This window comes from Stenella coeruleoalba (genome assembly GCF_951394435.1).
Source record: "Stenella coeruleoalba genome assembly, chromosome: 1".
Classification (NCBI taxonomy): domain Eukaryota; kingdom Metazoa; phylum Chordata; class Mammalia; order Artiodactyla; family Delphinidae; genus Stenella; species Stenella coeruleoalba.
The window spans coordinates 88,135,929-88,163,086 of NC_137169.1; the positions used below are offsets into that span (position 1 = coordinate 88,135,929).

The 27,158-nt window shown below is 38.5% G+C and overlaps 1 protein-coding gene across 2 annotated transcripts in view; it reads left to right on the forward strand.

Annotated features, from left to right (window-relative positions):
- The window catches only part of CDC14A (cell division cycle 14A), a gene marked incomplete at its 3' end in the record, with an annotated part of 164,610 nt that overhangs the window by 52,291 nt on the left and 85,161 nt on the right, over positions 1-27,158 (forward strand). For both annotated transcript variants that reach the window (XM_079913594.1, XM_079913593.1), the window contains exon 5: positions 17,023-17,102. In XM_079913594.1, the coding sequence (XP_079769720.1) occupies positions 17,023-17,102 (80 nt within the window). The remainder of the gene's footprint in view (positions 1-17,022; positions 17,103-27,158) is intronic.

The following is a 27,158-nucleotide window of genomic DNA, read 5'->3' on the forward strand; positions in this document are numbered from 1 at the left end:
CTGCCCTGCCAAAGTGGCTTAGAGCTGTGGTGCCAGGAGGCCATCCAAATGCTACCGTGATGCAAGGAAGACTCAGGTGGAGTCTGGTCCCTTTGTGGACCATTCCCCAGCCCCCTTTAGAGCCCTTGCTCTCAATAGCTTTAAGTACATAATGACGTTGCAGACTTTTCCTTGTGCCCTTGTATGTGTGCAGGTTCCTATGCAGATTATAAGCATGAAGTAAATACATGCTGGTCTTTGGTGACTGTGTTCTGTTCCACTTCTTGCTTCCTGCCTTTTATCACGTTTTGGGAGTGGCCGAGTGTTGCTTCAGAACAGACACGGGGAAGTGGGAGAGGGAATGTCTGGGTCGGGTAGCCTGCCTTGGCTCTCAAAATACTTTCTGTAAGCTTATACAGATCATTTGATCTTGTGCCCCTATGTTTGAAATCAGTTTCTTTCTTACTTTCTCTTTTAGCACACCATTGACGTATTGTCTCTAAGTACGTAGTTTGATGTTTTCATACAACTGGGATCAGAAAGTTAATTTCACTAGGTCCTCTGGGCATTACCACTAAAGTTGTAGCGACACATTTAAAAATTCTCATTCACTAATTATTAAATGAGCTGAATTAACCCTCTAGGGCAGGTGCACTCGTTGTATCTTACCAGGTTAATGTAGTCATTCACTAAACATATACGTATTTACTGAGCATCTTCAAACGAGGCCTTATAAGGCTTATAGAAGTATGGAGCACTTGGTTACTGCACTTAAGGAGCTTCCTACTTTAGCATAAAGGAAAATAATTGCAACAGAGTTGTGAGGGGCCCATCAGGAAGTGGCCTGGAGGGCCTGTGGGAGCTAGACTGCCTGACTCCACTGCACCCTAGCTTTGTGGCCTTGAGGCAACGGGTTCTCTGCATGTCACACGTAAAATGGAAATTATGATTGTGAGGATTAATGAGCCAAATTATGTAAAGTGCTTAGAATAGTGCCTGGCACATAGTATATACTATATATCTTTTTTTAAATTATTATTATCATCATTATCATGGTCACTATCACTCTTATGGTCAAGCCTAAAGGTAAGGGGAAGGGTTTCTGAACTAAAGGAGAAAGACATCGTGGAGGTGGTAGTTGAGTTAGGTCTCAAATGAAATAGGAAGAATTTTAATAGGCAGAGAGGGTGTGGAGAGGATTCCAAGAAACCTCAGGTGCTAGAAAGTATCACCTATGATTAGGGAATGGTGAGGAGTCCAGGCTAGTGGATGAAGTTCTTTCAAGAAACAATGACAAATTCACCTGGAAAGGTGGATTAGGACCTTATCTTGGTGAAGAGTTGGCAATCTGGCCGGGCTTTTTGAGCAGGATTGAGTCTCTCAGAGCCCTGCTCTATAATTCTGGGAGTAGGCAGGAAATGGAGGCTGAGAGAAATGGTGTGAGTCTTAGCATGTGATGATAGGGCTTGAAAAAAGGTGATGATGATAGTCATGAAAAAAAAGGTCAAGTGCATATCTGCTGGAGAACTAATGAAACTTAAAAAATTCAGGGCCCCTCACATGCTCAGAATCCTACTGGTGGTTTTGTAAAATTTGAAAAGCTATTTGTATCGTTTGCTTCTTTCTCTAAATGGTATGTTTCAGACCCCCAAACCTGGTTCCACGCCATAATTGAAAGAGACTGTGGAGAAAGAATCAGTCTGTATATTGATTTGGTGAGGGTAGATAGAGTCAAGCAGAGAGGCCAGAGTTAAAGACGACTGGTGAGATTTTGTCTGGGTGATGGGGAGGGACCTGATAGGAAAGGGGGATGATGGGAGAAGCCAAGTAGGGAGCAGTGGTTTCAAACCGAGCGAGTGTTCTAGATTGGTTAGCTTCGCCAGGGAAAGAACATTTTCTTTTCTTTAAACCTCTGCCCATCCCTATCCTCAATTGCTGTCTCGCAAGTGTGATAATTTTAAGTTATATGGGGGCTGGAGAAAGGGGTCCAAAGATGACTGCTGATTAGTGGGCTAGAGCCCAAAGCACATGTCTTAGGGACATCTTTGTAATGTCTATATTTAGTACTCTGTGTATGCTAAGCCTAGTTTTCTAAAACCTTTAAAGAAAGTCTCTCCTTTTTTGGTATATCTTTGGTGTAGATTCTTCTATGTTCAGCAAATTTTAGTGCTTCTAGACTATTTTCAAGTTATAACATCTGTTTTCTGGAAACTTCTATTTTGAAGAAATTTAATTGACTCAGAAGTGGTTGGTAATGCTGATTTCATAGCTATCATGTCAGTGTTCCTGTGGCAGTACCTGACTGGGAAAGGCTGTTCTCAGCCTTTGTTACCTCTTTCATAAACAAGTAAAATATTAAATAACAGGAAATTGAAGAATACTCTCTCAGATGGCCAAATAGAATCTTCAACAGTATTTTTACTTTCTAGATCACAAAATATAAATATAATTGACATAGGGGCTCAGGCTTCATTTTTAAATATATTATGGGTGTGTGTTGGCTTTGCCATCAGGCTTTTTGTGGGAAATAATAACACCTAAAAACAAAGCTAAAAACATAGTAAGATCTGAGGCAAATGTCCCCAGGGAAAGACCATTAGCAAATTCATGACTCAGAGTCTGGTTTAGACTTCTATATTAAACCATGTGTTGTTTAAAGAATCATCCCTTGTGTATCAGAGAGATTAAATTATCTGAGTAGAGAAATACAGTTGAAAATTTCAAACTGCTTCTGAAATTCACATATATTATTTTTTGACAGGCTTTAAGAATTTAATGACCATAGGATTTAGTTTAAAGAAATGATTTAGAAGTATTTGCAGATCAATTCTAAGAGGATTTTATTTTATTTTTATATTATTTTATTTTTTTAACATCTTTATTGGGGTATAATTGCTTTACAATGGTGTTAGTTTCTGCTTTATAACATTGTGAATCAGTTATACATATACATATGTTCCCATATCTCTTCCCTCTTGCGTCTCCCTCCCTCCCACCCTCCCTATCCCACCCCTCCAGGCGGTCACAAAGCACGGAGCCGATATCCCTGTGCCATGTGGCTGCTTCCCACTAGCTATCTACCTTACGTTTGTTAGTGTGTATATGTCCATGACTCTCTCTTGCCCTGTCACAGCTCACCCTTCCCCCTCCCCATATCCTCAAGTCCGTTCTCCAGTAGGTCTGTGTCTTTATTCCTGTCTTACCCCTAGGTTCTTCATGACATTTTTTTTTCTTCTTAAATTCCATATATATGTGTTAGCATATGGTATTTGTCTTTTTCTTTCTGACTTACTTCACTCTGTATGACAGACTCTAGGTCTATCCACCTCATTACAAATAGCTCAATTTCATTTCTTTTTATGGCTGAGTACTATTCCATTGTATATATGTGCCACATCTTCTTTATCCATTCATCCGATGATGGGCACTTAGGTTGTTTCCATCTCCGGGCTATTGTAAATAGAGCTGCAATGAACATTGTGGTACATGACTCTTTTTGAATTTTGGTTTTCTCAGGGTATAGGCCCAGTAGTGGGATTGCTGGGTCATCTGATAGTTCTATTTGTAGTTTTTTAAGGAACCTCCATACTGTTCTCCATAGTGGCTGAACCAATTCACATTCCCACCGGCAGTGCAAGAGTGTTCCCTTTTCTCCACACCCTCTCCAGCATTTATTGTTTCTAGATTTTTTGATGATGGCCATTCTGACTGGTGTGAGATGATATCTCATTGTAGTTTTGATTTGCATTTCTCTAATGATTAATGATGTTGAGCGTTCTTTCATGTGTTTGTTGGCAGTCTATATATCTTCTTTGGAGAGATGTCTATTTAGGTCTTCTGCCCATTTTTGGATTGGGTTGTTTGTTTTTTTGTTATTGAGCTGCATGAGCTGCTTGTAAATTTTGGAGATTAATCCTTTGTCAGTTGCTTCATTTGCAAATATTTTTCTCCCATTCTGAGGGTTGTCTTTTGGTCTTGTTTATGGTTGCCTTTGCTGTGCAAAAGCTTTGAAGTTTCATTAGGTCCCATTTGTTTATTTTTGTTTTTATGTCCATTACTCTAGGAGGTGGGTCAGAAAGGGTCTTGCTGTGATTTATGTCAGAGTGTTCTGCCTATGTTTTCCTCTAAGAGTTTGATAGTTTCTGGCCTTACATTTAGGTCTTTAATACATTTTGAGCTTATTTTTGTGTATGGTATTAGGGAGTGATCTAATCTCATACTTTTACATATACCTGTCCAGTTTTCCCAGCACCACTTATCGAAGAGGCTATCCTTTCTCCACTGTACATTCCTGCCACCTTTATCAAAGATAAGGTGTCCATATGTGCGTGGGTTTATCTCTGGGCTTTCTATCCTGTTCCATTGATCTATCTTTCTGTTTTTGTGCCAGTACCATACTGTCTTGATTACTGTAGCTTTGTAGTATAGTCTGAAGCCAGGGAGCCTGATTCCTCCAGCTCCTTTTTTCGTTCTCAAGATTGCTTTGGCTATTCGGGGTCTATTGTGTTTCCTTACAAATTGTGAAATTTTTTGTTCTAGTTCTGTGAAAAATGCCAGTGGTAGTTTGATAGGGATTGCATTGAATCTATAGATTGCTTTGGGTAGTAGAGTCATTTTCACAATGTTGATTATTCCACTACAAGAACATGGTATATCTGTCCATTTATTTATATCATCTTTAATTTCTTTCATCAGTGTCTTATAATTTTCTGCATACAGGTCTTTTGTCTCCTTAGGTAGGTTTATTCCTAGATATTTTATTCTTTTTGTTGCAATGGTAAATGGGAGTGTTTTCTTGATTTCAATTTCAGATTTTTCATCCTTAGTATATAGGAATGCCAGAGATTTCTGTGCATTAATTTTGTATCCTGCTACTTTACCAAATTCATTAATTAGCTCTAGTAGTGTTCTGGTAGCATCTTTAGGATTCTCTATATATAGTATCATGTCATCTGCAAACAGTGACAGCTTTACTTCTTCTTTTCCAATTTGGATTCCTTTTATTTCCTTTTCTTCTCTGATTGCTGTGGCTAAAACCTCCAAAACTATGTTGAATAAGAGTGGTGAGAGTGGGCAGCTTTGTCTTGTTCCTGATCTTCGTGGAAATGCTTTCAGTTTTTCACCATTGAGGATGATGTTGGCTGTGGGCTGGTCATATATGGCCTTTATTATGTTGAGGAAAGTTCCCTCTATGCCTACTTTCTGCAGGGTTTTTATCATACATGGGTGTTGAATTTTGTCAAAAGCTTTTTCTGCATCTATTGAGATGATTATATGGTTTTTCTCCTTCAATTTGTTAATATGGTTTATCACATTGATAGATTTGTGTATATTGAAGAATCCTTGCATTCCTGGAATAAACCCCACTTGATCATGGTGTATGATCCTTTTAATGTGCTGTTGGATTCTGTTTGCTAGTATTTTGTTGAGGATTTTTGCATCTATGTTCATCAGTGATATTGGCCTGTAGTTTTCTTTCTTTGTGACATCCTTGTCTGGTTTTGGTATCAAGGTGATGGTGGCCTCGTAGAAGGAATTTGGGAGTGTTCCTCCCTCTGCTATATTTTGGAAGAGTTTGAGAAAGATAGGTGTTAGCTCTTCTCTAAATGTTTGATAGAATTCGCCTGTGAAGCCATCTGGTCCTGGGCTTTTGTTTGTTGGAAGATTTTTAATCACTGTTTCAATTTCAGTGCTTGTGATTGGTCTGTTCATATTTTCTATTTCTTCCTGATTCAGTCTTGGCAGGTTGTGCATTTCTAAGAATTTGTCCATTTCTTCCAGATTGTCCATTTTATTGGCATAGAGTTGCTTGTAGTAATCTCTCATGATCTTTTTTATTTCTGCAGTGTCCGTTGTTACTTCTCCTTTTTCATTTCTAATTCTATTGATTTGAGTCTTCTCCCTTTTTTTCTTGATGAGTCTGGCTAGTGGTGTATCTATTTTGTTTATCTTCTCAAAGAACCAGCTTTTAGTTGTATTTATCTTTGCTATTTTTCCTTCATTTCTTTTTCATTTATTTCGGATTTGATTTTTATGATTTCTTTCGTTCTGCTAGCTTTGGGGTATTTTTGTTCTTCTTTCTCTAATTGCTTGAGGTGCAAGGTTAGGTTGTTTATTCGAGATGTTTCCTGCTTCTTAAGGTGGGCTTGTATTGCTATAAATTTCCCCCTTAGAACTGCTTTTGCTGCATCCCATAGGCTTTGGGTCGTTGTGTCTCCATTGCCATTTGTTTCTAGGTATTTTTTATTTCCTCTTTGATTTCTTCAGTGATCACTTCATTATTAAGTAGTGTATTGTTTAGCCTCCATGTGTTTGTATTTTTTACAGATCTTTTCTGTAATTGACATCTAGTCTCATGGCGTTGTGGTCAGAAAAGATATTTGATACAATTTCAATTTTCTTAAATTTACCAAGGCTTGATTTGTGACCCAAGATATGATCTATCCTGGAGAATGTTCCATGAGCATTTGAGAAAAATGTGTATTCTGTTGTTTTTGGATGGAGTGTCCTATAAATATCAATTAAGTCCATCTTGTTTAATGTATCATTTAAAGCTTGTGTTTCCTTATTTATTTTCATTTTGGGTGATCTGTCCATGGGTGAAAGTGGGGTGTTAAAGTTCCCTACTATGAATGTGTTACTGTCAATTTCCCCTTTTATGGCTGTTAGTATTTGCCTTATGTATTGAGGTGCTCCTATGTTGGGTGCATAAATATTTACAATTGTTATATCTTCTTCTTGGATCGATCCCTTGATCATTATGTAGTGTCCTTCTTTGTCTCTTCTAATAGTCCTTATTTTAAAGTCTATTTTGTCTGATATGAGAATTGCTACTCCAGCTTTCTTTTGCTTTCCATTTGCATGGAATATCTTTTTCCATCCCCTTACTTTCAGTCTGTATGTGTCTCTAGGTCTGAAGTGGGTCTCTTGTAGACAGCATATATAAGGGTCTTGTTTTTGTGTCCATTCAGCCAATCTGTGTCTTTTGGTGGGAGCATTTAGTCCATTTACATTTAAGGTAATTATCGATATGTATGTTCCTATTCCCATTTTCTTAATTGTTTTGGGTTCGTTATTATAGGTCTTTTCCTTCTCTTGTGTTTCTTGTGTAGAGAAGTTCCTTTAGCATTTGTTGTAAAGCTGGTTTGGTGGTGCTCAACTCTCTCAGCTTTTGCTTGTCTGTAAAGGTTTTAATTTCTCCATCAATCTGAATGAGATCCTTGCTGGGTAGAGTAGTCTTGGTTGCAGGTTTTTCTCCTTCATCACTTTCAGTATGTCCTGCCACTCCCTTCTGGCTTGTTGGGTTTCTGCTGAGAGATCAGCTGTTAACCTTATGGGGATTCCCTTGTGTGTTATTTGTTGTTTTTCCCTTGCTGCTTTTAATATGCTTTCTTTGTATTTAATTTTTGACAGTTTGATTAATATGTGTCTTGGTGTATTTCTCCTTGGATTTATCCTGTATGGGACTCTCTGTGCTTCCTGGACTTGATTAACTATTTACTTTCCCATATTAGGGAAGTTTTCAACTATAATGTCTTCAAATATTTTCTCAGTCCCTTTCTTTTTCTCTTCTTCTTCTGGAACCCCTATAATTCGAATGTTGGTGCGTTTAATGTTGTCCCAGAGGTCTCTGAGACTGTTCTCAGTTCTTTTCATTCTTTTTTCTTTATTCTGCTCTGCGGTAGTTATTTCCACTATTTTATCTTCCAGGTCACTTATCCGTTCTTCTGCCTCAGTTATTCTGCTATTGATCCCATCTAGAGTACTTTTAATTTCATTTATTGTGTTGTTCATCGTTGCTTGTTTCATCTTTATTTCTTCTAGGTCCTTGTTAACTGTTTCTTGCATTTTGCATTCTATTTCCAAGATTTTGGATCATCCTTACTATCATTATTCTGAATTCTTTTTCAGGTAGACTGCCTATTTTGCCTTCATTTGTTAGGCCTGGTGCATTTTTATCTTGCTCCTTTATCTGCTGTGTGTTTTTCTGTCTTCTCATTTTGCTTATCTTACTGTGTTTGGGGTCTCCTTTTTGCAGCCTGCAGGTTCGTAGTTCCCTCTGTTTTTGATGTCTGTCTCCAGTGGCTAAGGTTGGTTCAGTGGGTTGTGTAGGCTTCCTGGTGGAGGGGACTAGTGCCTGTGTTGTGGTGGATGAGGCTGGATCTTGTCTCTCTAGTGGGCAGGTTCACGTCTGGTGGTGTGTTTTGGGGTGTCTGTGGCCTTATTATGATTTTAGGCAGCGTCTCTGCTAATGGGTGGGGTTGTGTTCCTGTTTTGCTAGTTGTTTGGCATAGGTTGTCCAGCACTATAGCTTGCTGGTAGTTGAGTGAAGCTGGGTGCTGGTGTTAAGATGGAGGTCTTTGGGAGATTTTCGCCATTTGATATTATGTGGAGCTGGGAGGTCTCTTGTTGACCAGTGTCCTGAAGTTGGCTCTCCCACTTCAGAGGCAGAGCCCTGACTCCTGGCTGGAGCACCAAGAGCCTTTCATCCACATGGCTCAGAATAAAAGGGAGAAAAAGTAGAGAGAATTAGTAGAAGCATGAAGAAAGAAAGAAAGAAAGGAGGGAAGGAAGGAAGGACGAAAGAAAGAAAGAAAGAAAGAAGCAAAGAAGGAAAGAAGGCAAGAAGGAAACAAAGGAGGGAGGGAGGGAGGGAGGAAGGAAGGAAGGAGGGAAGGAAGGAAAAAAGACAGAAAGAAAAAAAAAAGACAGAAAGAGAGAAGATACAGTAAAATAAAGTATAATAAAGTTATTGAATTAAAAAGTAATTATTTAGAAAAAAAAAAAGGGATGGATAGAACCTTAGGACAAATGTTGGAAGCAAAGCTATACAGACAAAATCTTACACAGAAGCATACACATACACCCTCACAAAGAGAGGGAAAGGGAAAAAAATCATAAATCTTGCTCTCAGAGACCACCTCCTCAATTTGGGATGATTCGTTGTCTAAAGGAGGGAAGGAAGGAAAGAAAGAAAGAAAGAAGGAAAGAAAGAAAGAAAGAAAGAAAGAAAGAAAGGTATAATAAAATTATTAAAATTAATTATTAAGAAAAAAAGTTAAAAAAAAAACCCATGAACGGATAGAACCCTAGGACAAATGGTGGAAGCAAAGCTATACAGACAAGATCTCACACAGAAGCATACACATACACATTCACAAAAAGAGGAAAAGGGGAAAAAATCATAGATCTTGCTGTCGAAGCCCACCTCCTCAATTTGGGATGATTTGTTGTCTATTCATGTAATCCACAGATGCAGGGTATATCAAGTTGATTGTGGAGCTTTAATCCGCTGTTTCTGAAACTGCTGGGAGAGATTTCCCTTTCTCTTCTTTGTTCTCACAGCTCCCAGGGGCTCAGCTTTGGATTTGGCCCTGCCTCTGCGTGTAGGTCGCTGGAGGGCGTCTGTTCTTCGCTCAGACAGGACGGGGTTAAAGGAGCCGCTGATTCGGGGGCTCTGGCGCACTCAGGCCGGGGGGAGGGAGGGGCACTGCGTGCGGGGCGGGCCTGCGGCGGCAGAGGCCGGCGTGACGTTGCACCAGCGTGAGGCCCGCCGCGCGTTCTCCCGGGGAAGTTGTCCCTGGATCCCGGGAACCTTGCAGGGGCGGGCTGCACAGGCTCTGTTGAAGAGGCGTGTGGATAGTGACCTGTGCTCGCACACAGGCCCCTTGGTGGCGGCAGCAGCAGCCTTAGCGTCTCCCGCCCGTCCCTGGGGTTCGTGCTTTTAGCCGCGGCTCGCGCCCGTCTGTCCTAAGAGGATTTTAATTTATCAGGTTGGTCTGCTGTTCTGTAAAATCGGTCCAAACTTTATATTTGTTACATTGTTTCTCAACGTGTGGTGTGCACAAACATTTTATTTTATTTTACTTTTTTCTTCCACATTTATTGAGATACAATTGACATACAACATTTTATAAGTTTAACTATTGCCATACAGCATTGTATAAGTTTAAGGTAACAATGATTTGAGTCACATACATCATGAAATATTATCACTATAAGTTTAGTGAACATCCATCATCTCAGATACAAAATTAAAGAAACAGAATTTTTTTTTTTTTTTTTTTTTTTGCGGTACGCGGGCCTCTCACTGTTGTGGCCTCTCCCGTTGCGGAGCACAGGCTCCGGACGCACAGGCTCAGCGGCCATGGCTCACGGGCCCAGCCGCTCCGCGGCATGTGGGATCTTCCCGAACCGGGGCACAAACCCGTGTCCCCTGCATCGGCAGGCGGACTCTCAACCACTGCGCCACCAGGGAAGCCTGAAACAATTTTTTTATGATGAGAATTCTCAGGATTTACACTCTTAACAGCTTTCATATATAACATACAACAGTGCTAATTATATTTATCATGTTGTACATTACATCCCTAGTACTTATTTATCTTATAACTGGAAGTTTTTACCTTTTGACCACCTTCATTCAATTCCCCCTCCTGTGAGCCCCTATGTCTGGTAACCACAAATCTGATCTCTCTTTCTATGAGTTTATTTGTTTGTTTTTGAGGTATAATACTTACAATACTATGTTAGTTCCTGTTACACAACATAGTGATTTGGTATTTTCTGTACATTTCAAAATTATCAACATGGTAATAGTCCAGTTGTGATATGTCACCATTCAAGATACTGTATAGTTATTGACTATATTCCCCACATGGTGCATTTCATACCCATGACTTATTTATTTTGCATCTGGAAGTTTGTACCTCTTCATCTCCCTTATCTATTTCTTTCCTCCCCTCACCTCCCTCACCTCTGGCAACCATTCTGTTTTATGTTTGTTCATTTGTTTTTTAGATTTCACGTATACGTAAAATCATACAGTATTTGTCTTTCTCTATTTCACTTAGCATAATACTCTCTAGGTCCGTCCATGTTGTTGCAAATGGCAAGATTTCATTCTTTTTCATGGCTCAGTAATATTCCATTGTGTGTTACATCTTCTTTATCTATGCATCTATTGATGGGCACTTGGGTTGCTTGCATATCTTGGCTATTTTTGTAAATAATGCAACAAATATAGGGGGGCATATATCTTTTCAAATTAGTGTTTTTGTTTTCTTTGAATAAATACCCAGGGGTGGAATTTCTGGATCCTATGGTAGTTTTATTTTTAATTTTTTGAGGAGTCTCCCTACTTTTTTCCATAGCAGCTGTACCAATTTACATTCCCAGTGCAGTGCAGAAGGGTTTTGTTTTCTTCATTTGCTGTTCGTTGTCTTTTTTGATAATAGCCATTCTGACAGGTGTGAGGTGATATCTCATTGGGGTTTTGATTTGCATTTCCCTGTTGGTTAGTGATGTTGGGCATCTTTTCATGTGGCTGTTGGTCATCTGTATGTCTTCTTTGGAAAAGAGTCTATTCAGATCCTCTGCCCATCTTTTAATTGGGTTGTTTATTATTTTTATATTTTTATTTTTTTGTGGTATGCGGGCCTCTCACTGTTGTGGCCTCTCCCGTTGCGGAGCACAGGCTCCGGACGTGCAGGCTCAGTGGCCATGGCTCACGGGCCCAGCCGCTCCGTGGCATGTGGGATCTTCCCAGACCGGGGCACGAACCCGTGTCCCCTGCATCGGCAGGTGGACTCTCAACCACTGCGCCACCAGGGAAGCCTGGGTTGTTTATTTTTTTGATGTTGAGTTGTATGAGTTCTTTGTATATTTTGGATATTAACCCCTCATCAGATATATCATTTACAAATATCTTCTCCCATTCGGTAGGTGTTCTTTTTGTTTTTCTGATAGTTTCCTTCACTGTGCATAGCTTCTTAGTTTATATAGTCCCCTTTATTTTTGCTTTTGTTTCTCTTGCCTGAAAAAACATATCCAGAAAAATATTGAGATTGTTGTCAAAGAGAGTACTATGTTTTCTTCCAGAAGTTTTATGGTTTCAAGTTTTATATTTAAATCTTTAATCCATTTTGAATTTATTTTTGTGCATAATGTGAGAGAGTAGTCCAGTTTGATACTTATGCATGTAGCTGTCCAGTTTTTCCAATATCATTTATTGAAGAGCCTGTCTTTCCCACATTGTATATTCTTACCTCCTTTGTTGTAGATTGATTGCCCAATGGCATTTTTCACAGAACTAGAATAATGCTTAACTGTGTATGGAAACACAAAGACTTCGAATAACCAAAACAATCTTGAGAAAGAAGAGCTAGAGGTATCATGCTCCCTGATTTCAAACTATACTACAAAGCTACAGTCATCAAAGCAGTATGGTACTGGCACAAAAACAGACACATAGATCAACAGAATAGAATAGAGAGCCCAGATATGAACCCACACTTGTATGTACAATTAATCTTCACAAACATTTTACAGTTTTAAGAGTTATGTATTTTAAAATTCATTTATGTGTAGACTCTGTGGCAAGTGATACTGGTTTTCCATTTATAGCAATGATATAAACCACTTTAGAATACATTGATTTAGGTTAAAAGGGTATGTCTTTAAAGAGAAATGGTAATACGTGGTGCTACGTGTGGTGGCAGAAGTTGAGAAAGTTGATGCATGATTAATTGAAGTTTGGGAAACGTTGGCTTATTTGTAAATAATATGTTATACTAGCTTGTAGTACTGTAATTTTAATTAATTGTTAAATAAAAACCTCATAGTCATTTTAATTGTTTGACTCTTACTTAGTTAAAAGTAAGAACATATATGTCAAATGCTGTTCTATTGAGAAGGTTTATAGGACTTCCTGGCAAAGAGTAGGGCAATTTTATAAAAGTCATACATATACTCACTAATTTCAAGGATAAATTGGCATGGCAAACCAAGCACTATGCAAAGGGCTTTTGTTAAATTTTATCAATCAAAAGTTGGGGAAGATTCTTTTGGTTTGGGTTCATATATGCTAATATTTAGTGAGAAGAGTAGACAGCATATTATTTTTTCCCTGAGAAGCAGAAAAGGAAAACCAGGATATTTAGAAGATGCTTTGAAGTTAATTTTATCCAGAAAGTATTTTTAGAAATATTAGAATATCTGGGAACAGATCTTTGAGTAATAGTTAAATATAGATTTTATTTTTATTTAACATTTCATAACTGATTTAGTTACTCCACATTTAAAAAACAGATTAATACACCTTACTACAAAATACAAGAAATGTGGAGATAGTAGAAAATATAAGTAGAAATTCCTTCTTCTTCTACTAATATTCCCCCAGCCCTATTCCTTAGGCACAACTACTGTTAACAGTTTGAAGTCACCTAATTTTATTTTATTTATTTATATTTTTGACTGTGCCATGCGGTTTGTGGGATCTTAGTTCCCCGACCAGGGATTGAACACGGGCCACAGGGAACCCATGGCTGCCAGGGAATTCCCCTGAAGTCACCTATATTTTTTTTATAAATTTATTCTTTAAAATTTTTGGCTGTGTTGGTCTTCGTTGCTGCGCACGGGCTTTCTCTAGTTGTGGCGAGCGGGGGCTACTCTTTGTTGCTTATTGCGGTGGCTTCTTTTGTTGTGGAGCATGGGCTGTAGGTGTGTGGGCTTTGGTAGTTGTGGCACGCAGCTCAGTAGTTGTGGCTCTAGAGCGCAGGCTCAGTAGTTGTGGCGCACAGGCTTATTTGCTCCGTGGCATGTGGGATCTTCCCAGACCAGGGATAGAACCCGTGTCCCCTGCGTTGGCAGGCGGATTCTTAACCACTGTGCCACCAGGGACGCCCTGAAGTCACCTAATTTTTTTTTTTTTTTTGCGGTACGCAGGCCTCTCACTGTTGTGGCCTCTCCCGTTGCGGAGCACAGGCTCCGGACGCGCAGGCTCAGCGGCCATGGCTCACGGGCCCAGCCGCTCCGCGGCATGTGGGATCTTCCCGGACCGGGGCACGAACCCGTGTCCCTTGCATCGGCAGGAGGACTCTCAACCACTGTGCCACCAGGGAAGCCCTGAAGTCACTTAATTTTAAAAGTCAAGTGTAATGGCATTTAGAAATTGGAAGAGTAGGAATCTTTTTGTTGTTGTTGTTCCAGATTCTGCTTCCATTACCTGCGTCTATATTTTGAAGCAGATATGATGTATGGAATTACTGTGGGCTTTGGAGTCAGATCTGTGTTCGAATTCTTACTGCATCACAGAGCAGCAATGCGAGTTTGGGAAGTTCCTTACCTTTCTGAGTGGGAAGTTCCTTACCTCTCTGAGCTTTAGGTTCCTCAACAGCAAAGGCTTAATGTTGTTTTATTTCCAGCCTCTGATCTGGCCTAGTCTGTCTCTCTGTCTCTTTTTAATAGGAAACATATCTAAGAAGAACTGGCATAAGAATCCATGACATTTTTTCTCCTGGAGAAATGGAATTTGGTATTTTAATGACCACAATGTGCGTGCATTCAGTAATACACTCCTTTATTAGAACATTTCACCACCCTCCCAAGTACCTATCATCAGGTTGTAAAAGGACATTGTATTTACCTGCCCCTGGAATCTTCCTGGAATTTAGATGGCCTCTGTTGGGTTTCACTTTGCACTTATTAATAATTTAACATTGGGATAAAAATAAAAAACAAAGACTCTCATCTTACAGTGTGAGAACATGGGTCATGTGTGCTAAGTCATGCAGGTAAGATGAGTAGCAAAACTCAGTGGGGTATCCGGTCTAAAGAGGTCTTTCATGTGGGCTGTTGTGTCCCTCCTGTAGAATGATTGCCTTAGAATTAAAGAGAATTAATGTAATTGCTCCTGAAGAGGGAAATGTATTTTTGCTTTTCAAAGGTGGTTGTATAAGCTTTAATTATCTAATCCAAACACGGGAGCTTTCTACAAGCAGCTTTCCCTTTTAGCAGGCATAGTCAGCTTGCAAATACTGCGGCATCTTTAGGTTTGAAAAATCACTGCATCATAACCAACTCTGTTGAGTATATTATATAACCTACTCGTTAGGGAACAACAAAGTCCTGTTTTAATATTGGTTACTGAAAATGGTCTTTAAAGCTAGGGTTGGTTTAGGTGGATTTTTGTAATTATTTGAGCTGCAGCTTGAGATATGGTTCTCCGTTGGTGGAATCTGTGTCTCATGTCTCGATCATTGTTTTCCTGTGGTTTCATTTTCTGTGCTGTTTTTGTTTCATATTCAATTTGCTTTGTTTGGTGTGTGCTTTATCAGACCTTCTTGTTTACTTGTCACAGGAATATGGAGCTTTCTTAATAAAGTTAGAAGTATCTTTTTATGTATTTATTTTAGCTTTCTTTCTTTAGAGAATTGAAGTGTTTTCTAGTCCTGAAATTATTAATAATTAAGTATATGTAATATATTGCTAGTGGAACAGCGTAAAGCTCAAAGAAACTTTGTAAGTAGAGAAGAAAACCCTACTTTTTAAGAACTGGGACTCTGTCATTCTTGTTGAAATGCATAGGTTTTTTTTTTTTTTGCGGTACGCGGGCCTCTCACTGTTGTGGCCTCTCCCGTTGCGGGGCACAGGCTCCGGACGCGCAGGCCCAGCGGCCATGGCTCACGGGCCTAGCTGCTCTGCGGCATGTGGGATCTTACCGGACTGGGGCACGAACCCGTGTCCCCTGCATCGGCAGGTGGACTCTCAACCACTGCGCCACCAGGGAAGCCCCATAGGGTTTCTTTTTTTTTCTTTTTGATATCTGTATATCCATAGGAATAACTAATATTTATGGAAAACCATTTTAGTCTACAGTGCCTAGTCAGCCATTTCAAAAATTATTTCTCTCTTGTCTTTACAAGCTTCTAAATATATATATGCATATATGTATATATACATATACATTATATGTATTTATTTATATAAATATATAAAAAATTATATGTAATATTACTATATGTACTAATGCATAGGGTTTTGATGTTGGAACATATTAAGGAAATAATGTCATTCTTTCTAGGTAGAGAGGATTTTAGGGATGAAAGTTGATTCAAACTATAGAGGAAAATGATCAGTGCTCCTGTCTGAGAATTAAAATATTAAATTGCTCTTAGAATAAAACCAACCTCTCCTCATGGTTTGCAGTGCTCTTCACAATCTGAACACTACCTGGCTTTCCCTTCGCCCACTGCTCTAGTCACACTCATCTCCTCTGTCCAACTCACCAAGCTCTTCCCCCCTCAAGGACCCTGGCCCTTGTTGTTCCTCCTTTCCCTTAGCTGTTCCCATGGCTCTCCTCCTCAATGTCTCCAAGAGACCCCTCCCTGACCACGTCAAGGTATTAAGTAAGTCTACTCTCTTTCCAATACTCTGCTTATTTCCTTTTCAGCACTTATCTCAGACTGTATTTCTTTTTGTTAATTACTTCGTTTTGCCCCACAAATGTAAATTCTATTAAGAGAGGTGCCAGTACCTGATAAAGTGCCTAGCAGCTAGTATATAGTCAATAAGTTGATTAAATGGAAGTTATTTACTGGTTTTAAGAGCTCTTTTTTGTTTGTTTCTTTATTTATGATTAGTTTATCATGCTGGACTGGAGGGATTTAAGTATCCTTGACATCAAGAGCCAAACCAATATGCTTTCCAGTGCTCTTACCTGCATGCATTTCCCCCCATTTCATTGTGATTTTATTGATTGTTTGGAGAGCAACATGCGCTTTCCTCAGAGGAGACAGAGAACTCTGTAGATCTCCCAAGGGTATTGTGCCCTGAGATGTCTTTCAGAATTCACCAGGAACTAAATTACCTCGCAGCAGATCTTCTACGAAGGACAGGGAAGTCTGTATTGGTCTTTGGTGAACACACAGTTCAATAATGGAGGTACAATTATTCTGGTCCCAAAAGGGAAAACCTTGCCATTGTATCTGTTCAATGTGCCTTGTGAACAGCCCTGGATGGCCCCTTTATGGATTTGCCCTGTGTCTTTAAGCTCTTACTCATCCTTAAGCCAAAGGCTGTTGTTCCGCTTCAAGCTGAAAAGGAAATTTTGGCAGCTTGCTTGCTGTCTAAAGATCAACATTATCACCATGACAGTTGTCACTTTCAAAGTGGAAGAAGGGAAATGCAAACTTGGTGAGTAATTAAGTTAGTTTTGTGTCATTCTTTGGTGGTGTTCTAAATGTTGCTATTTATTTGTCTTAGGTAATCTATTTAAAGAAGACACCAGAAGAAGCCTACAGAGCACTCCTATCTGGCTCAAATCCCCCCTATCTTCCATTCAGGTATAACTGCTTGTGAGACTTGAGCTATGGCAACTTTGCTAGACAGCTCGCTACTTTAGAATTGGAGAATTGTGTTTTTTAGTTGTATGAAGAGTGTGACCATGATATTACATGGAATGAAATGAGACAGTAGTTTTTATTATTTTGTTTTTGTAGAGACCCCCTCCCCCGTCTAGTAAGAATAAAATAGCTTTCCCTTTTTAGGAATTAATTTTTTTCCTTGAATTCTTTCTATACCTTGACAGTTTAAGCACAAACAGTGCCTGATTTATGACCTAATAACCATGTCAAGATTTGTTAGATTTCAGTCATCTGCATCACTGATTCATCCATTCATTCTTTCATTTTGTGAGCATTGATTGAGCTCTGACCAAATGTCAGGGGCTGGGAATATACAATAAGAGCCTCAAAGCACCTTCCCAGAAGTACCTATTTAGTGGGGACCCTAATCACCTGTTTAGCAGACAAATCTAACTTCCATCCTGAGGAAGACTGTCTCTCATTACAGTGCTGGAAAAGAATGTTTTGTAAGTGACACCTGAAGAAGATATTTTAAAAATTTCATGTAAACTTGAGCTTATTTAAAGAGTAGAAGGAAATGTACTCCTTCTACTTCACAAGAACTTCCACAACAGTCATCAACAGAATTGTGAATGATTCTAATATTTTTGCCTTTTTGTTTATTTCTGTGTCCAAATCTACAAGCACATGGATTGCTTCTTATTGTTACTAATATCAAAATTACCAACAATAATGAAAGAAAGGAACAGGAAAGAATGAGGAGGCCTCTTTGTCTTCATTACTCTCCTGTAAACTCACAGAGGGCAGGTCCCAGTGCCTGACACTTAAAAGTGCTTTTTGTAAATATTTATTTTAATGAATAAGTTAAGACTAAATCCCCTAAGATCCAAAGGATTCCCACGTCTGTTTCTCAGACCACAAGAGGGAGAGTTATTAGGGACAGGGTGGGTGTCCGGTGAGGAGGATATAGGGACAACAACAGCTAGTATGCTTGATCTTCTCAGTGAAAGCAAGGGGTAAAGTACTGGAGTTGGGACAGTGAGAGGAAAATATCCTCAAGCAACCTAGAGGATGAGCTAATTAGCCATTGAAGGACAGATAAAAGGTTACAGATTATGTAGAAGAGAGTTTTAATGGTGAGGACAGAGTTTTTTTTCTCCCACTTCTAATGGCTTCTATAATTTGAAAGCTCTTTGTACAATTCTATTTTTTAGAAAAGGGTAATTGTTTTAGTTAATTTGGGCTGTTGTAACAAAGTACCATAGACTGGGTGGGTTGTAAACAACAGAAATGTGTTTCTCACAGTTCTGCAGACTGATTAGGTGCCAGCATGGTCAAGTTCTGGTGAGGGCTCTCTTCAGGGCTGTAGACTGCTTATTTCTCGCTGTGTCCTCACATAGTGGAAAGAGGGCAGAAAAACGCTCTGGGGTGCCTCTTATAAGGGCACTAACCGCATTCATGAGGGCTCTACCCTCATGACCTAACTACTTCCCAAGGTCCCACCTCCTAATACCATCCCATTGGGGATTAGACTTTCAACATATGACTTTGGGGGGGGACACAAACTTCCGTTTCATTGCAGTAATGATAATATTAATCACTTTCTAAATTTTAAGCAAAGTGGTTAAGAGTACATGATTTGGAGGCAGAGACACTGCCTGGGTTCGAAGGTTCATTCTGCTCTTTTCTATATGTAATAAGTAAGTATATGTAACTTGGGCAAATTACTTATCCTCTCTGAGCTTCAGCTTCCTTTTCTGTACAATGGCTTCAGAGCTATCCTGAGGATTAAATGAGGTAATACATATATCACCGTGCCTGGTGCAGTACCTGGTTTTTGTTTTTCTTGTTGTTGTTAGTACTATTACTATTATTCATAAGAAATAAGGATTATCCACAAGGATATAAATATGAATAGGAAGTATTTCTAATGATCACACATTCTAGTAGGGGCAGGTAGCTCTATAGGCACGTAATTAATGGTTAAAAAGTTGGGTTTTATAAAAATAGAAGAAAAGATTCTGACAGAAATACGAGAAAGTATCAGACTCATTTAAACTAAACTTTTAAAGGGTTTCGCAGGTAGAGGAGGAAAAGTTAGGCATCTGTGTGCCCTACTGGAAAGCCCTGGAAGGGATTGTGTCTGAGGCAACTTCCAACATCCTCTGTGGTAGGAGCCATAGGGTCCGTGGTGAGAGAGGGGCCAGCAACTGTGAAGGGATCATAGGTGTACTTTTCCTTGAGACAGTGAGGACTCATTAAATTTGTTTTTTAAATCAGAAAAATGTTTACAATTTTTTGTTGTTATTTTGAAAACAACACATGCACCTGGGGATTGTAATGCTGTAACGTTTGTAAAATTGTAATTCCAGTCAATAGGCCCAGTGGACATTGTGGCTATTCAGACATTTTAAGTGGAAAATATATATTAATTTTTATGCTTGTGATAGTATCCACTCAGAAGTCATGGGAGATGTATTTGTTTCACAAGCCAGGTGAGCCTTGCTAACCTTAATTGTGAATTTAGATGAAGATACTGGAGAAGGAGAAGGAAAGAATGAATTCTTCCTTTAATCATAATTATATTTTAGCTTATATGTGATAGGTAATTAATTTGTTTCCTGAGAACTAGAATCTTTGAATAATTGATAAGATTGGAATGGAAGAAAAGATATAAAAGATTATTACTTCTTAACATAGAATTAAATCATGATTGTTATAATTGTAGCTTATTTATCCAAACTGTTTTTATTTAAATATTTGAAAATATAAATACATTAACATGGTTCAAATATTTTAAAATATATATAGTTTATAGTGAAAACTCTCTCTCCCACCCTTGATTCTTATCTGTCCAGTCCTTTCCAAATAACTTCTGGTATTAGTTTATTCTATATCCTTTTAGAGTTTCTTTATGCATATATAAGCAAATAAAGATGTACAGTCTTATTTTCCCCATTTTATCACAAAATGTAACATACTGTATGTACTATTCTGCATCTTGATTTTTTTTTCACTTAACTCATCTTGGATATATCTTTTCACATCATAAATAGAGAGCTTCCTTCCTCATTCTGTCTTACTGCTGTATAATGTACAAGAATGCATTTAATTGGTCTCTGACAGGTAGACATTTAGGTCATTTCCTATCTTTTTAACTGTAGCTTTTTAAGTCACATGGTCTCAAATGTATTTTAGAAGAAAGAAATTGAGACAATACTCTGGAGAATATTGTAGTGTTGTTAGACATAGAGAATTTTAGTTATTTGTTTACCTGAAAAAAAGAATGCTTAACACAGACGTCAGGCATTTTTTCCCCTTAGTTTAGGCACCTATTTCCAACTAAAAGTTTGACCTTGAGTATAACTAAGCTGTATTTCTCTGATAATGTGACACCAAGAGTTGGTGTACAACTTAATGTATTTACATTAAGTTGCATTTCTAAATCCAGACTCTTCATAAATCCTACATTTGAAGCAGAAAATACCACACAGTGTGCATTTATAATTCAGTGGAAAATTTAGTTGATAGAATACTACTAGTTTTCTGGAATTTTGCTACAGAAACAATTTTTTTCCTAATGCTGAGATAAGATGTGAGTTGATTTTAGTCTACTGCCCAGATCAACTAAAGGTAATGCAGTATTATCAAGAATCATCTTCATACTAGTCCTAGTCAGTCATCATTGCCTTTGCCTTCCTTTGATAATCTGGATTCTATCATCCACTAGGTTTTCCACCCCATTTATTGTTAAATTACATCTTTATCTTCATTGTCTAGATTTTTTTATCCCACTTCTGCATTAATACTTTTATTTATAAAACAGGAAGCCTCAAAGGAACTTCTATTTAAATGTGATTGTTTTATTGTCTAAAAATTAAGAAAAATGAGGACAGTTTTGAAGGCTTGTTGACGTGTGGTTGGTATCTTTACACGCCCTCTTTAATGAAATGCCTATTTACCATTTGTGCTATAGGGTTTTAGTCTTCCTAATAAAAGTGTTTTAAGGTTTTAATTTAAATAATGCTGTTCTTCAAGATTTATTGATTTAACAAACATTTATTGGAGCAGTCTCTTCCGTAGCACCTTTGCTCATTTTTCTAGAGAGGGTTGGCATGTCCTGTGCCTATAATTTCCTATTACATTTTGTTCATGCCCCATTACATTTGCTACATACACCATTAAAACAAATGTCTTACATTGTAATTATTTGTTTGCATGGCTGACTTTCCACCAAATATGGCTGACTCTTCTCTCAAGGGCTGGGATTGGGTTCTTTCCTTATTTGTGTGCCAGGGAATACATAATTAGTTTATTGCTTTTTCTGTGCCAGTCACTATGTTAGACTTATGGATCTAAAGATTAATAGGACAACTAGGTACCTGCTCCAGGAGGAAGGAGATTGAACACTGGAACTGGAGATTGGAGGAGCTGTTAGGGGTAGGCATCATGAATGCCTTTCACATTACGATGAAAATGGAGAATAACAATCCAGGTACTGGCTTTAGGTGCTGTAAGTTTTCATTTGTATGGCATAGGTTGTTTTTTATAATGGTAGGTTAGGTAGGATACTATATAATATGATGCTTGCAGTGTATTACTATAACCACGAGTACCGTCTAATTGAGTTTTTCTATTTGGATTTATCCTAAAAATTTTAAATTAATAGTTTTCTATTAACCTAGTTAAAAATTCACTAAAGATGAAGCAAATTTAAAAAAAAGATTTGAGTAGATTTACTGCTTATTCTTTTTTTTCTGTCAGTTTTATTGAGATATAGTTGATATACAACACTGTATAAATTTAAGGTGTACCGCTCAATGACTTGACTTTCATATATTGTGAAATGATTACCACAATAAGTTTAGTTAACACTTATCACCTCATATAGTTACAATTTTTTTTCTTATGATGAGAACCTTTAGAATCTACTCCCTTAGCAACATTCAAATACCCCATAGAGCAGTGTTAACTATAGTCATCATGTTGCATATTACATCCCCAGTACTTATTTACCTTATAACTGGAGGTTTGTACCTTTTGACCACTTTCACTCAATTCCTCCCCCCCACCCCCATTTACTGCCTATTTTTTTAAAGATTTTTTCCCATTTTATTCCATTTTCTTTTTTTTTTTCTTTTGTTTTTAATTAGTTCATTTTATTTTTGGCTGCGTTGGGTCTTCATTGCTGGGCGCGGGCTTTCTCTAGTTGCGGCGAGCGGGGGCTAGTCTTCATTGCAGTGAGCTGGCTTCTCATTGCGGTGGCTTCTCTTGTGGCGGAGCACGGGCTCTAGGCACACGGGCTTCAGTAGTTGTGGCATACAGGCTCAGTAGTTGTGGCTCTAGAGCGCAAGCTCAGTAGTTGTGGTGCACAGGCTTATTTGCTCCGTGGCATGTGGGATCTTCCTGGACCAGGGATCGAGCTCGTGTCCCCTGCATTGGCAGGTGGATTCTTAACCACTGCGCCACCAGGGAAGTCCCTACTGTCTATTCTTGATTACATGAAGTATAGTAGACTTTGGAGGCATTTGAATTTCTGGCTTGGTGTGACACTCAAGGAGTATTTGTTGTGATGTTACTGTCTGCAAGTCAGTTTTAGGGTGTTCCATTTAATGGTAAAGTAGGTCTGTCGAAAACTGTACTTTTCACTTGTACTAAGGATAGCCAGTGTGTTTTATCAACAGTGACTTTATCTCAAAACTAGGGAAAGAGGGTATTTTTCACCTATTTTAATTCTTTAAGTCCATCCATCTTTACTGTAGGCTTGCTTGGCAGTTGGCCTTCAAGGGAACAAGGGGCTTTTCCGTTCTGGGGCCAGAGTCGGAGTTTGAATTGGCAAGCCCAGTATGAATCTTTTTAGGTTCTCTTCCTGTCAGTCAGTATACTACCAAATTGATAGTCCATACTGTTGACCAGTCATTCTACAAGGTCATATTAATTGCAGCCTCTCTACAGTCCCACGAGACCACCAACCCTTATTGGAATTCTTAGATTATTTTCTTGGCAGTCAATGGCAGTGGTTTTTAAATCTGCATTTTTGGGTGTTCATAAAACAGGTGTTTGTGAAAACTTTCTAAATCTCACAGAACACTGAAAAGCTAACCCATCTAAATTGCACAACTCTGCTTTTAGATCTTTTCTTGTGCTTTCAAATTCACTTTGTGCTTACTTCTTTTTTCATTGGTCCATATGTATTAGCTTGGTAACTTTTTTGGTATTAATGATTCATAAGTCTGCTAAAACCCAATTTTTCTAGGACATATAAAATTAAATGGGGAATACAACTATACAGACAATAAATAACATCTACGGGCCCAGTTTCGAAGACAAATATAGAAAGCATGACTTAAAAAGAATGACTAGGTGCAGAGGTGAGGTTGAGGTAGGGTGCTGTGCTGATATCCAGTGGAATAAAGCTGGTTGAATGTTGGATGTCCTATCATCACCAGTTTTTAGTTTAGTGTGTTTTATTTTTTTGGTGGGTCTCTTCCTGTTTAGGTCCAGGAACATATTTTTGTGTGGCTATTTTATTTTAGTTTGGAGAAGAGGCTTATAGGTCAGTGTTTCCCAAAGTTACATTGGTTCTCATACTTGGTTTTAAAAAGCCTGGGAAGGGGATTTGCCTGGTGGCGCAGTGGTTAAGAATCCGCCTGCCAATGCAGGGGACACAGGTTCAATCCCTGGTCTGGGAAGATCCGGCATGCCGTGGAGCAACTAAGCCCCTGCGCCACAACTACTGAGCCGGTGCTCTAGAGCCCATGAGCCACAGCTACTGAAACCCGCGTGCCTAGAGCCCGTGCTTTGCAACAAGAGAAGCCACCGCAATGAGAAGCCCATGCACCACAACAAAGAGTAGCCCCCGCTCTCTGCAACTAGAGAAAGCCTGCGCATGGCAACGAAGACCCTACGCAGCCAAAAAAGTCTGGGAAGCTTTAAAAAATATTGATGCCAGGTTCTACTCCCAGAAATTCTGATATAATTGGCTTGGGGTGAAGTCTGGGTGTTGGGATTTTTAAAAACTACCTACATGATTCCAATATGCTGCCAAGGTTGTGCACTACTGCTCTATAAGGTTTACCGTGGCAAAAAAAAAAAAAAAAAAAAAAAAAAAAAAAAAAATTCAACAGTCAAATAAGTTTAGAACTCTCCATCCTGGAGATTTTACAGAGCACATTCCCATTTTAAAGATTCTGCATGGTTCTGAGTAATAAAGTAACCTGTTTAACTCAGAATTTTCCCAAGTACTTCAGCCTGAAATCGGTCCCCATCCCCCTCCCGCTTCTATTAACATCCAGCAGAGCTAGCTTTCTGAAACTCTAGGATACATTTCCTGATCCACACCTGTGTGGAACAGAATAGATCTCTTGGGATTAGAATAATAAGCTTCCATTTGGGGAAATGTTTTTGCGTGGTTTCCTGAGTTTTAGAAATAGATGGCTTATCAAATAATGATATTTTATCTAATATGAACAGGAATAACGAATTTTCTCTTAAAGCAGACTTGACGCCAGAAAACCTTCCTTAACAGAGAACCCACAAACCTCCCTCTATCAATCCTTCAATGACGTTTGTCATTAAAATGAACCCATACTGTTTGTGTTCAGGGATGGGTTTGTTGTGTTTTGGGGATGACCCCTAGTGATATCCCGGTTGCCGAGCTAGTGTTAATGCGGCTGAGTCTTAATGGGAAATCTCACCTGGGCATGCCAGAACCTGCAGGTCTCTTAACAAAGGCCCAGAGGGGTCAACTACTTAGAACTTGGCATTAGGCTGCCTTCTTTCTTCTAAAGCAAAGTAAACATGTGCGGGTAGATGTTAGATGCAATTATAAAATGTATCTCTTTACATAAAATGTTGAACCAGATATTTGTTAGTTTAAATATGATACTGCGATTTTTGTTAAAGTTTATTTAGCATTAACTTTGTACTTCAAAGGGAAGTTCTCTTTACCATGTTTTTTCCCTGAGTATCAAAAATGTAGAAACAAAATTTATTTTATGCTCTCTTAAGACTTTCATTCTCAACTTTTCTTTATGATGGCTAACTCTCTGCTTCTCAGTGTTGATCTTTGGGGTCATTTCTACCTCCATGGATCTTTAATAAACCTTTACTTTTGATGCTTGATGTGATGGGAAAGAATCTGCATTAGTTTTGATTAGTGAGGATGGGTCAGTTTCCTGGGTATTGCAAATAGAACAAAATAAATTATCCAGTCCGAACTGTGGAATCTATTTTCAACAGCTGGGGCATATTGAATAACTGAGGCCACTATGAAAAGCAGACTCTTTATCCGGTTTTCTTGTTAAAGTGTTAAATAAGCACCACTATTCAGGATCTGAGGACAGAAACAACTGTCAAGGTTTCTAGGACCCAATAATACGCAGAAGGAAGTGAGTAATATCTATTCTTTTTTTGGGGGGGGGGACATGGCAGTGCTTCAGTGGTTTGAGTTGTGAAAATTGGCTCAGGTTACTTTTTTTGTTTTTCCTGTTTTTATGGTTTCAGACCAGTGTACCAAACTTTCTGTAGAAGGGTAAGTGCCAAATTTTTGTACTCTTCACAGTACTTTTCCGATAGCCAGCCTTAGTTGATAAAGGTGGTTTGGAATAAGTTTGCAATCATTTATGTTGGTGAACATAGTTATTTTGTTGAATGCCTCGTATATGAAGCTCTTATTTTCAATATTGGAGTCAAAGATAATTTACTATTATTTTTATCTTTAAAACAAAATTACTGTGGTTAAATAGGGGATAGTCAGGTGTTGATAAAAGGCCCAGAGCACAGCCCTTGGCCTGTTTTTCTGGTATCTGTTATTGCTAGGGATTCTATTCTGCTGACTTATGACCTTTTAAGCCATGACTTAGAAATGAATTTTCACAAATCTCTGTTTCTTTAGATGAGCAAAATGATTAGTGTGTAGCTTTATGTTAAATCTGAAAAGCAGGAGATTCTGTGTCCTGTGTTTTTGTTAGGTACTGGTCATGTTCAATTTTTGGCTCTGCCCCGTGAAGCCATTTGATTTTTATTCTTTTCTAAGTGGGAAATAGCTTCGTTCTCCCCACTAATTCTTAGCAAATACCTTTTTATCTTGTAGGTCTAGATAATATAAACCATTGGCTTGCTCTTTTCCCTGGAGCTGGTGCACATATATCGTGGATGTGTTCAGAGACTGGAAACCAGATGTAATTTGGACAATTGTGTAAAGTATTTTTGGACATTGTCTAATTCCCAAGTATCCATACAAATTAGGGCTGAATTGTCTAGTACAGTAGCTATCACCTACATGTGCTATTCAGCACTTGCAATTTGTTTAGTCCAAACTGAAATAGACTACAAGCCTATAAAATACACATTGGATTTCAAAGGTTTAGTATAAGAAAAGTAAAATATCTTATTTATAGTTGTGTTGATTACATGCTGAAATATTTCAGATATATTGGATTAAACAAAATATATTATTAAAATTAATATTATTTATTTCTTTTTATTTTAATATGGTTATGAAAAAAATTAAAATTACACATGTGGCTCTCTTTTGTGGCTTTCATTATATTTCCATTGGAAAGCAGTGATCTAGATTACATTTTTGTGATTGTACACAGTTTACGATTACAGATTTTTTATATAATTTTTGCTTTGAAATGTCCATAGTTCCCAGCCACTTAGAGTTGTTCAGGCATATGTTGAATGGTCTCCTTGTAATGGTTATTCATTCATTCATTCATTCATTCAACAGCTACAAGAGAGTAATGTGCCCAACACTGTACTAGATTCTGGGCATACAACATAAAGGGCACATTCCCTGTCCTTAGGAAGCTCTTGATCTTGTGCTGGTTGTGTAGATGGGATTCAGTTCAGTGATTGGAAGGGTGCTCAGATGACCTTTGAGATCCTTTCTAACCCATTGCTCTGCAGATATTTGCTTGCCTCGTAACTACTTGCTATCTGGAGAATTTACAGAGAATCAGAATCAAGATGTGTAAATCATAGTCATTTCTGTTATTTCTCAGTCCATTTACTATAGCTCTGTTTTAT